Source organism: Sturnus vulgaris, chromosome 2, assembly GCF_052056855.1.
Source record: "Sturnus vulgaris isolate bStuVul1 chromosome 2, bStuVul1.hap1, whole genome shotgun sequence".
Taxonomy (NCBI): Eukaryota; Metazoa; Chordata; class Aves; order Passeriformes; family Sturnidae; genus Sturnus; species Sturnus vulgaris.
In genome coordinates this window covers 90891663-90904465 of record NC_142244.1, presented here as the reverse complement: position 1 = coordinate 90904465, position 12803 = coordinate 90891663, and the positions used below count along the sequence as shown (strand labels likewise).

Genomic DNA, 12803 nt, shown 5'->3' with positions numbered 1-12803 from the left:
ATGGACTTAGCTGGAATGGGAGGTGTTTTGACTGGATGTAAGAAAAAAGGTTTTTAAATAAAGAAAATAAAATACTAGAGTAGATTGCCCAGAGAGATCATGGAATCCACCCTTAGAGGTTTTCAAGACCTGATAAGACAAAGTTCGGAGCAACTTGGCTTCTGAATTTGATGTTGAACTTGTTCTTAGTCGAAGGTTGAACCAGAGATCTCCTGAAGACTCTTTAAACCTATACAAGTCTGTAATACTGTGAAACCTCTGTTGAAAATATTTTCCCAAAAGTTCTTCACTTGTCCAAGTTAGAATGGGTTTGGATTTATATCAATCCTATGAATCCTTTTAAAACTTCAAGCCCTTGCTCTCAGACACAGAATACTTGGAACTCTTCAAAGGAAAGACTGCCAGAATTTTTTCAATGTATACAAAACAAGATTATCTCCCTGGACTCTTTGTCGGATACTACTGAGTCTAGAATATCTGAAGAAAGAAAAATGAAGTCTGAGGCAATGTGAATGTAAAAAAGAAGTCTGACTCTCAGACTCTCTCTGGTCTACCAATAGTGCTACCAAAGTTGCTGTTAATCCATCATGACTACAGTGAAAGCTCAGCTGCCCATACCACCAGCTAAACATCACATATTAAAACCAGGCAATTTGCCAGATACTAATTCTTTCTTAGAGGGAATACCTCAGTTTGGCAAATAAAGAGGTAAACCAGAATATAGTCTATTTTATCATCTGTTCTTAATGCGCTATATTGTTTTTAAATTGAGTTGTATGGAATTAATAATTCAGTATATTGGCCAGTTGTAAAAATTTTGCTTTGTATCAGCTGTAATCTTATAACAGTATTTCTCCCTCCCTCTTAAGCTAAGAGACGATTGCTGACATCTAGCAAAGTTAATAAAAAATTAAAACAATGCTGCATCTACAAGTACAGGCCAGTCACCAATACAGAAAGAAAATAAGTTGCATTTTGTCATATTTTATGGTGGAGAAAGTAAAAGACAGAGCAATATCTATTGTTCTTCAGCTTGGAAGCTAGACGTTTCTTGTAGAAAAATGTCTAATTAGAAATTGGGCTGTAGAGAAAATTAAACCAAAACAGGATGAGAAGTATCTCAAAGGTGGAATACATAGAGAAAAGCAAAGCTGAAATATAATAGTTTAAAAAAGTATTTTCCTAAATGAAATCCATCAGTATAGATACTTGTCTGCTTGTTTGAATGGTTATCAGAATGTTGATTAAACTCATAAATGATAAGTGAACTTTATATGTGGAAGATCCTCTGGGAATTAAGGAACTATATGCACTCTAAGCCTGACAGCTGATGTCAACATTTTCATTCCATATTTTCTAAAGAAGCCAAGAAAAAGACAACCAGTTTGTAAGGTGTTCAGAATGGGCAGACTTACAGAAGAAGAACTCAGATAGATCTACAGATTTATGTGCACCAATTTTCAGGTTTGGAATAGGAAATGCACTTTCTTGTATTAGAAGAGGTAAGGTGAAATGGCTGTAATGTTCTGAAAAGAGGAATGAAAACTGGTAAAACTGCCTTCAGAATATCTGCAGAATTTTTGCAAACTTCAGGATGCCACACTGCCTCTGCTCTAAATATTCACTTGAAAGGCACAAAGATTTAATCAGAAAACTATGCTTCTGGTCATTTTAGTCCATTTATATTACATACGTGATAGTCTCTCATAGATTTTTTTTTTTGTTTGAAATATAACTCAGTAGGATTCTCCTTATCCACACCAATACATTGTACATTTCTGACTCACCTCACTTGAGCTTGCAGGGTTGTTCCAGGGTAGCAGCTTCCACAGCCCTTCCTCACTGGATATTTCCAGGTGGATATTGACATTAGTTCTTGCAGTCCAGGAGTTTGGGGGCAGACGTAAGTGATGGCAGGCTTTGCCCTGAGCGAATTCTGTTCATGAAACCATCCGCACCACTGCAGCCAGACCACCGTTTCCTGAGGCCTGGATAAAAATATTTCCTCTACCACAACCACCCTAGGGGAATAAAAAAAGCCAACAAAACAAAACTGAACTTTCCATACAGGCCTTTTATTTTAAACAGTCAATGCTAAATTTCTGCCAAACTTCGAAGGTGTTTTTGATTATGTAGCTTTCAACTACCATGGAATTAATATAGAAAAACTTGTGTTCTTCAGGGAGCCCTGTCATACATCTGCAAAATAAGGTTCTTTTTATGTACCTACACATTAACATTGACATCCAGTCCCTCATTTAATTAACAACATTTGAATGTCGTTTCCTTTCATGTAGTAATTGTATTTTTTATTCCTCAAATGATCTCTTGTTTTGTAGAGAGATACAATTGGAAAATGTCAAGATTTGTACAGAAAAAACTCCAGTAACAATAAGGGGTTCCTTTTTACCTTGTGGTTTTTGAAATCCCAATCTGGCCTTTCCTAGCAAGTTTTGAAAAAAAAAGTCTGATGTGGGAAATGAGCCTCTAGATTTTGACTTGAGGGGAGAACTTTGTAAATTATTTCTTTCTTTCTTTCAGTGAGTTCAAAGCTAACATGCTGGGTCTGGGAACTCTCATCTCTTTAGGACCCTGGTAGCAACTATAAATAGTTGTGGTTGTTAATGTAGGTACACACACTGGAGAATCTAGAGCATGTATTACATGTCCACCAAAGAGTTCAATTCCAAAGAAGGAGAAGCTAAAACTGCATTAATAATGCTTCACTTTAACAGCCAGATAAAAGATATATGGTGGGGGAACGCAATCCAGAGCTCACTACCTACTTGAATTTCTTTAATAATGCCAATGACCTCATGAATATTAAAATGAGTCCTGGGTTATGTGTCCTTATGTAAGCTATTCCTCTTGTATCCGGTAAATGGTGTCCATGCAGTTATTAAAAAGAAGAAAAGAGAGGAAAGTGAGGTTAGATCACAGGGGAAAGGTCAACCTCTTGGGAGGGGTCTCAGTACTCTTTGTTTGGTACTTCATCTGAAGAACGAGGAGATGTTGTGTAAATAGTTTGGGTTTTTTAAATCAGAATTTAAATGTGTGAAAGGCAATCCTTTTTTTTTTTTTTAATGAACATATGTGTGCACAGTAAGATAATATTGTAGTGATTTTTGTGGTTTTTTACTTTACTGAAAATTACTTCAAATTAAATACTTTAACAGAGAGGTGATAACTATTGTCTGACAATAAGCCTAGTCCTTTATAGTAATTTTTCTGGTGATTAAAATATTTTTATAACTATCATAGAAGGGAACTGATGTACTTTGCTGCTGGAAGAAAAATAAATTTTTGCATAGATTTGGGATAAGATACTTGGACATTTCTGCAAAAAACCCTAGTAAAAAAAAATAATTTCTTCTGAACATTTTTTCTTTAATTGGTGAAATTATTTAATTAACAAGCTTGTTTTTGTGTGCAATTTCCTAGAAGTGGAATTTATAAGAGTCATAAGGTAACTTTGAAGAATACTCTTTCGAGGAAATTTGGAAAAGTAGAAGGAAGAAAAGTCTTGAAACAGAGATTTTTAACTAGTTTTATGCATCCAAATGAAGAAATACAAGTTCTCAATGGTTGTATGAGCAATATCAAAATGCATGTTATGCTGGAGGTTCATTTCAATTTCAAATTCTGGCACTTCTTCTAGCATATATTACCTTTCTCTCTCTCACCAGTCCCCAAATTCATTTGCCTTGAAAAGAAGATATTTTGCACTGTTTCCTGAAGAAAAGCAGTTTTGATCAATTAGGTCAGAAGCAGCTTCTGTATTTTTGAAACAAAACCTGGGAAAAAAAAATTAAAAGCATCTTACAAGTACTAGTTTATCCCTTTAATACCTCCATTAATATTAAATAAATCCTGCAAATACAGTGTCTTGGTTATGGAAAATATATTAATTGGGTGTGGGTCAGGAATAAAATCCAGGAACTCACTTTTAATATTTCTTAAATCAAAAGCTTCTTGTTCTGAACAGCTAACCCATTTATATTTTCCTTCCTCCTCTGCCTTCCAAAAGCGAGCTCCTTCAGCTAACTGCTGTGCTCCAGTGCTGTCTGCATAGGTTACAGGCAGTGAAATGCATTACAGCCATCGTCATTTATACCTGTCCTGGGGTCAATGTTACTTCCAGAAATGGCTGAAAAAAATACACAATTTTTCCTAATGCTCAGAGCCAAATTTACTACCAAGCACCTCTGTAATCTGCAATGATACGATGAGGTCTTTTGGGCATCTGACCTGAAGTACCCTTCAAAAGCAAAAGAAAATCCTAACACGTGGGGTCTTTTTCTGATCCAATATGTTTCCATCTACATCCCAAACATCTAACTGAAAATAATTACAAAAATGTAATCAGAATCAGTTAATTTTAGTGAGGATTTTTATTATACATAATTCCTAGATCCTTCAGTTAGCAGTGTATGTTTCAGTCATAGCTGGGCAATAACAATCTATTTACTGATAAAGTAGGGAGCATGTAACGTTAGAAGACAAATCTCCTAAAAGCCCAGAACTTCAAATAAGTTTTCTTAAATGTACTCCCATGAATAGACCCACTAAAATCAATGAAACTACTCATGTGCATAAATTTCAGATTATGCAAAAGTCCTTGAAGACAGGAGATTTAGCTCTTAATTATTTTAGGTCATTGAAGGAAATGGAGGCCACAGTGTCTCCCAGAACAAGTGACAAATCTGCTTAGAAAGGTAATATGGAAGTGGCATAAGGAAAAGGTGTATAAAGCAGTCTTGTCCAGAAATACATAAGCACATTGATGCTGCCATAGACTATTCAGCTGGGAAATGGCTGATCTAGGTAATTATATTGCAAAATCTTTAGAGGAGACATCCCATACAAATTTTAGAAGATACAGATTAGGGACTTAAGGTAGCTGCTGGAAGCATAATTTACTCCAAATAATTTATTAGACAAACCTAATTTCCTTTTTCTATTTGTGAATTGTATGAGAGCAGTTTATGACTTAGATTTATTATTCAGAATTATTCCCTGAATGAAGGTGTAACATTTATGAGAAGTGCATTGCAAGTGCTTGATATTCAAGATTTGGCATTCTATATTGTTGGTTAATTTGAGCAGAATGCATCTCATGTTGTGTTTCTCTGAGTGCAAGTAAATCAAAGTCAGATTTTCTATTCTAAATCATCATATTTAAGAATTCCAAAATCATTATTCCCATTTTGCAGAAATCACAAGATGTCTCACAAACATTCTGGCTAAACGCACATTTGTTCAAAATTAAAACATTATTTTTATGGAATTATATTGTCCTGTTATGTCCCTATTTATGTCCTATAATATCTCTACTCCTCAGCTAGAAGGTTTGTCATTTAAAAAACTAAATTAATGAGGATAATTTTGTCCAGCTGCATAATCCCCCAGTTGGGATATTGTGGAATGTCCCATGCCTTATTCATCAGTCCTAATATATTAAGAATGAGACTTCCAATAACGACATTAATAAAGACTTAAACTTTTAGCTGTCTAAAACCAGTCAGAGGAAATTTTTGAGAATGAAGAGATCTTGAGAGCCTTTTGTTGTATGCTCATAATATGTGGGAAACTTCTATCTTGATCCTGTTTCTGGAGAACTACTTTCCACATCACGGAACAAAACTTTTTGTGGTCCTCCTGTTGCTGGAAATGCTATGATACATAGAAGATAATAAAAACATGGTTTAAAACAAAAAAAAAGAAAGAAAAAAACCCCAGAAAACATCTTGAAATACTTCCTAACTTCTATTTTTCTTGAGGAGGAAGAAAATGGCTAAAGAATCATAAGAGAGATATATAGAGATATAGTGCTCTTAACACAAGCAATATTTAGTAATTTCTTAGCCCTGGCTTGCAGTCAGTCATCCTAACCATCTGCTCAGAACTGAACTTTTTCTTCTTCTTCAGTGTAGTTGAACTATATCAACAGAAACAATTTTTTCAGGAGAGTAAATGTACCGCTACGAACAGTTTGATGAAAGACTGAATCTTTGTATTCCTGGAAAGTAAGTCTTCCTGTAACAAGCAGCTAATGTTTGAACACGTCAAAGCAAGCCTTTTAGAAAAGGAGATAAGAGCACTTGAATGATTCTTGCAAAGTGGGAACTGGCTAACTGGCCCAAAAGCAAATGTTGTGTACGGTAATTTATTCTGTGAGTTACACTTTCCTCAGACTTGAAAAGATCTTTACCATGACTCAGTGCATCGGGTTTGACTCCCACTCTCATTTGGAAGAATCAGGTCTGAAATACAGACCCACTGTACAAGCAAACATTTTATTCCTACAGGCAATGTTATTGGCATAGGCAGTGGTAATGTAATGGTCAGATCTGTATTAGGAATGGCTCATAACATCTCAGATTGAGATGGGGTGTTTACTCATGGTTTTAATTTTAACTATGCTGTTAAATGCTACACTGAAGAAGCTTTAATGTTTAAGCAGCTATATTGATCTAAAAGTACTGTTATGGATAAAATTCTTTGCTTTCAGAATTGGGGAATAACACACTGTCAGAAAGCCTTTATTGCTAGCATAAGTTACAGCTGTGCTAGAGGGGATAGCTACACTAACCTAGTGTCACTATCTCGGCATGTGGCCTGTTCAAAGTCATTGTTTACGTGGACTTTCTACCATATGGAGTTATCAACATTTTCTTACAGAAATCTCAGTGCTGCTTTGTACTTCCAGAGTGAGAATATAGCGAGTCAGACTTTGTTTTCTCTTTTCTCTTTTGAAAAAGTAAAAAAAAAAAGAGAAAGAAAAAAGATTTTAAAAAGAAAGAAAAACAAGAAAAAGAAAAAAGAGTTGTCTCTTTCCCTAGTAATCCACCTCCACTATAAATGTAGGTCATAATAAATATTAGCACGTTTAAGTATAGACATTTATTAATACGTTGTTAATTTTCATATTTTGAATATCCTATTCCCCATTCTAAAATGCCTTGGACTGACTGTGCTGGCAATGTCTTTTCACCCTGAGAAGAGGAATAACTCCTTCTCAGAGCAATGCCCTATGGTTGTCACTTGGGTTGGACTCAGCTCTGCACACAGGGAATGCCTGGGCGGAAAACGCTTCTTTAGCACATGTGAGATCCCGTGAGCCCAAACACACGGGGCATTCTTAGGTGGTATTAATATGTAAGAAGGTGGTTAGGAGCCTGCCAGGCATGTTTGGGCACGCTGCCCAAGGCCCTGGTGTGGGTTGTGTGCAGGCACAATGCGCCCTTGTCTGCTGCTGGGAATGCATCCTGAGCTAGTGAGTTAGACATACCTCTGGAAACCTGAGTAAGGCAAACTGTTCCGGTTCATGTTAGGAGGGGAAAGGAAATGAATAAAGGGTCTAAATCTTCGTCAGCCCAGCAAGAGCAAAGAGCATTCTTTCATGCGCAATAAAGAGTAAAGGAAGTAAAAGATAGGTAAGACTAAAAGGAAATTTTGAGCCTTCCTCTGCAGCAAAAACACCATGAAAATCCCTAGAAAGACTCAGAGGCATGTAGATAAACAAAAGTAGCTCACAAGTCCTTCTGAGTGTGTGCACTAAGTTACTAATAAAACAATGTATTCTGAGAAAAATATCAGTATACTGAACTTGAATTTTGCCCCCAAAACTGACAAATATTGTTCTGTTAAAGATCTAAGTTGAAGAGTATTTCCTTGGTCCATTCTAGGCCTCTGAAGCCTTCCACATTTACTGCTGAAGAAAAGAAGTCTAGAAAACTTGACCTGCATCTCCCCAAATTTGAGTTTCAAAAGATTAATACTGTAGCAGTTCCAACACAAAACAGTGTCCCAAGGCTTTTATACCAGTAAGCCTAGAAGGAGCTAGTCCTGCAAAGTCAGAGGGTTAGAATTCAAACGTGGCTGCATTCCCTCCCACCTGTCTCCCAGATGGGTTTGGAATGCATGCATATCCCAGTTCTGGAACATCACCTGTCCAGGTTTCTGAAATGAGGTTTTGAAATTCCAGTTCATAGTAGATTGCTGAATATTTGATTTTGTAATCAAGGTGGAATGAGATACACAAGTCCATGCAAATAGGAAAATTTGTTTTTGCATAATTATATTCTAGCCTCCTTGCTGTTTTCATACATCATTGATTAGCTACGTACAATGAAATATTTCTTTTCCAAGGAAATAACATGTATATATATAATTCTTTAATCCCTACATAAATAGTAGCAATAGTTGAGATTTTACGGAGATAAGCATCTGATAGGGCTTTGGTATAGCTGATGAAAGAATTCAGCTACTGGAACAAGTCTATCCTACAGATGATATAGCAAAATTACTCCAATGGCTAAGGGCACATTGGTGGCACTAAGACAGAGATTCAGATCAAGAAAAGCCACACACAAATAAGTATGAAGATGGGAAGCATATGTGGCTGTATGGAAACTTAAAGCAGATGGTGGAACAACTTAAGAGCAGAAAGATCAAAGTTACAGATAAAACTAGTTAGATCAGAAAACTCCAGCGAAAGAAGTAGGAGTAATAATGGACAATATATTGAACAAGGAATAAAGACAATGCTCTCACAGAAAAGACAAATGCTGCAATAGGTTGTGTTAATTGGAGCATCATGGATGATACAAGCAAGACAGTTTTTCCACTCTGTTTGGTTCAGCTGAGCTTCATCCAGAGAGACACATTTCGTTTGGGCTACCAGATTTTTCAAAGGATACAGACAAATTAAACGGACTTGAGAGATGGACATTGAAAATGATAAAAGATTTTAAAAACAGGGCCTGAAAGGAAGCTTAAGAAGTTGTGATATGTTCAGGCTAGAGAAGGGAAAGCTAAAGGAAGACAAAATAACTCTTCATAATTGCATAAAAGAATGTTATTAATTGGAAAGGAACCAATAGCTCTCATTAGCCAATGGGGACAAAATAAGAAATAAAGGATTTCAGCTGAAACATAGATAATAGGGTTAAAGACCAGGAAAAAACTTAATGACTGTAGGAAGAGTAAGGACATGGAGAAAACCATCAAGAAGTTTTTCGGAATCAACTTCATGGCAGGATTTTAAGGCCAGACTTACTGTTGATCTATCAGCAATGTTTTTAGTGAAATCACTCTTGACATGATGCATTAGGGAAGGAGAAAAAAAGCCTGGTTTGAATGACCTGCATGGGGTATGTTTGCTGGTAAATAGCACTGTGGTTCTCTGACCCTCTGCAGTACAATGAGAGGCTTATTTGCTACTGTTAGTTTTTTCCCCCTATCTGTAATTCCTGTTTTCATCTGAAAGAGAAAATGCAGAGATGTGTTTTCCAGGCTTCAATTAATACTGAAATGTGTCCACCTTATGCATTTAAAGATGTGACCACATTTCCCATCCTCGGAGCAGCTGGTGGCTGGTGTGCACTTAGGTGTCAGCTGGAAAGAGAAGTTTTCATACCTTCCAGACACAGGGTGACTCTTGGGTCTAAGTAGTGACTGGTTGTGCCTGACACTTTTCTGCAGCATGCTACAGGCAAGGGCAAGACTTCTCTTTAAAGCCCTTTCAAGCCTTCACCTCCATACTTTCCATTAACTAGTAAAAGCATAGTCTATACCCGAAACATACACTTTCTTTCCATGGAGCATGGCAAATGCTAAAGCAAACCTCTTTCAGGAATACAAAGCCCCTAGCCCTATACTACCTGCTGGATCAACACCCTTTCTGTAGCTTCGGCAGTTAAAATATCAACATCTGCAAAATGAGCATTAGGACTAGTATCAAAATCCAGGATAAATGCCATTTATATTAATGACAAACTTTATAAATCACTCTAAGCAATTCCCATGTATACATGCAAATCAGATTAATATTTAAGCCAAAATTCTGAGGTACAAATATACAATTAACAGAAAAGGAGAGGGGGTGTGTTTTTCTTTTTGTTGTCTACTGCATTGAAATACCAAGTGTCCTCAAACCACTGCTTAATGACATAGACTGGAAATGAAGTAGCTGAACGAACCCCCTATATGGACTTGTTCTGCCAACAACCATTCCAGTGCCAGCAATAAATTCCCAGACTAAACAGTTTAAATTTGGCATTCTCATTTGTGACGCTGTACTTATGCTACACTCACAAGATTGATTCTCTGAATTCAAAGTATTCTAGCAAATGAATTATTAGAAATATGAATTTTTGGCTGACAAACATATGTCTACAGGGAATTAATCTGATATTTGAACAAAACACTCTTATAAAGAGATATTTGTGGTGGTTTGAACAATAATAGCTACAGTCAGGGTCAGTCAGGTTTCCACTCTAATTCGTACTTTCAGGAGACTAAATCATCCAAAGCTGACTGGAGCCTGACAACCAGCTCTCAGATAAGAAGAGATGCTTATTTTAGTAACCAATCGAATTTTTTTTTTTGTGTGTTAAATCCTTGTGATTTTTTTTCCCTAATTTCACTTGTTTTAAAAAAAGAAAAATAAAATATTACTCTTCTGTAGCTAAAATGGTTTTCTTTTAAAACTGGAATTTGTCTAAAAGCTAGCTCAGAGTGGTTTAGGTATTCTAACAAGAAAAATGGAAGAAGTATGAATGCATAAAAATGGACTACAAAACAAAACAAACAGAAAAAGCTTCACAAGCACTTTGAAATGTGGACTTGATATGCATGTGTAGCAGCTGGATTGACACAATGGACCCTAACGGCTCCTTCAGGTTTCTTTCATACTGTATTATTCACTCTGCAGTTAGGCTACCAAAGACAACATTTTTGGGAAGAAGCCTATATTTTTGCAAACAGCTGCATTTAGACAATGACATGAGCAATGTTATCATATGACTGTAACAATAGAAAAGTGCTCTTGTTTAATGGAAGTATTTAGTATCTGGATATAAGGTCGTCCATGGGTAGCATGGGATGCAAGTCAGAGCACTCTCTGCTCCAGGACTATGAAACATTTAGATGACAGATTCCATAACCAAAAATAATGTAGCCTTGCCCTTTTTTTCCTCACCTGCCAGTTTCTAAAGATCATTCAAATTTTAAAAATGTTGCTTACATAACTAAGCTCATTTTCTGTTAGAAATAATGAAAGATGCTTTGGATTTATTGATCAATTTTATCTGATTTATGAAAACCACTTTTGTCCACTCTTTTCTATTACAAGTGAGTGCACTGTACTGGGAATACTGAGCTAATGCCCTCGAGGAAGACCATGTGACTGCAATTATTTATGAATTAACATGTCACAGATTTGAAGCTTTGAGACAAACACATTTCCCAGCTGCACATTTGTGACTTCTGAGTTTGTAAATGAAACAGATGAAATAATGGCTTGCTTTTCCTCTCTATTCCTCTTATATATTGGCTGGTTTGCTTGCTAGATATTTAAAGACAGGCACAAATTCTTACATAGATGTTTATCATTCACAGAGAGTGTAAATTAAAGATGCCATTACTTTATCAGCTATGATAATAAATACTTGACGCCAGACTAGATTTCTGTACAAGTGATGCTATCACTGTTTTTAATACATCATTTGCCTTTAGAGATACAGAAATAATTTCTGAATATTAATGTTGCTTAAAGGCAACACAGTACAGGAGTAAAGCTCTGCAAAAAAAAGAGTGAACTGCTTTATAAAGCACAGTTATATGTGCTTAGTCAATCCTTTAACTTAATTTGTGCTCTGTGAGCCAAACAATAATTTAGCTGATATTATTAGATACATACTTGTTTGGTTTGTCCTGAAAACTTAAAAGTCAAGCTGAAATCAAACTCATATGTCTTAATCGATAGCACAAACATAAAGGCAAGAAATAAATGTAGAATACATATGGTTTTGCTGTCAAATATAAACAAGTGTAGCTGATACACATACATACATATATTTGTTAGCTGACTATGTAAATTGAGATGAAAGCCCATTTTCAAGCATGACCTGTGATAAACAAATGCATATAAATAAAGAATAACTCAAGATAACTCTAGAATAACATCAATTAAAACAATTACAACAACTTCTAGTCATCATGAAGTATTGTTTCAGTTCCATCTTAAAACAGGAAAAGCTCTCAATTGTTCTTAAATCAACTGGTAACTGATTCCACATTTGTGGAGCCTTGAAACAAAAAGCTTTTTATCCCTAGTTTGTATTCATTCTAGGGCATGGTAGTTCCACAGCATGAATAGAGTGTAATGTATAAGCTGCTCTGAGGGAAAGCAGCAGGTTGGAATAGTGGACACTGATTGACACAGTACTCTAATTGCTATTTTATATCCATATTTTAAAAACAAGATTTTACAAGAGAAACAAAAGTCATATCTAGAGTTGACACGATTGGCAAGCTGAAAGTGCAATTCAGATATATGAAATTTTACATAGCATTTGATTATATGTCAGATATAAATGAGTAAGTAGAGAAAAAAACTCCCCAAAATATAAGTGAATATAATGTAGGAAAAAAAAGAATTGAAATTCTGATGATCAGTCTGTACTATTAGCTAGAATACTAAAACTGCCTCTTCATGCCCCCTTGAAGACAGCAGGGTGTAGAGGAACTTAAAACTGTTATATACATGTGTGTGTGTGCATATAGAATGCGTTTATTTTTCTCCTTTAAACATATACATAAACTATAACAATTTTTTTTCTATCCTTTAAGCTCATTTGTTTTCCAGGTATTGATTTCCATGTTTTCCCTAGGTAAGTCCCCAAGAGTTTGGAGAACGGATAGAATTATGACATCAAAAGGGACAAAAGATTGGAAGCTATTTAATGATAGGGGGTGGGATATTTGAGTAAAACTTTTTTTTTTTCTTATAAGCAATT

General features: G+C 35.7%; 1 protein-coding gene across 16 annotated transcripts in view; it reads right to left on the bottom strand.

Moving 5' to 3' along the window:
• LOC148224898 (uncharacterized) overlaps nucleotides 1-12803 on the bottom strand; it is a 384098-nt gene that overhangs the window by 115064 nt on the left and 256231 nt on the right. For 10 of the 16 annotated variants that reach the window (XR_015801629.1, XR_015801631.1, XR_015801632.1 and 7 more), the window contains 2 exons: nucleotides 3669-3794; nucleotides 1788-2021 (listed from right to left, as the gene is read on the bottom strand). Coding sequence is in view for 4 of the 16 variants with exons in the window: in XM_088160067.1 (XP_088016193.1) it covers nucleotides 1788-2021 (234 nt within the window). In the remaining 12 variants the exon portion in view is untranslated. The remainder of the gene's footprint in view (nucleotides 1-1787; nucleotides 2022-3668; nucleotides 3795-12803) is intronic. The other 6 variants (XR_015801640.1, XM_088160067.1, XM_088160069.1 and 3 more) reach the window with 2 other exon arrangements.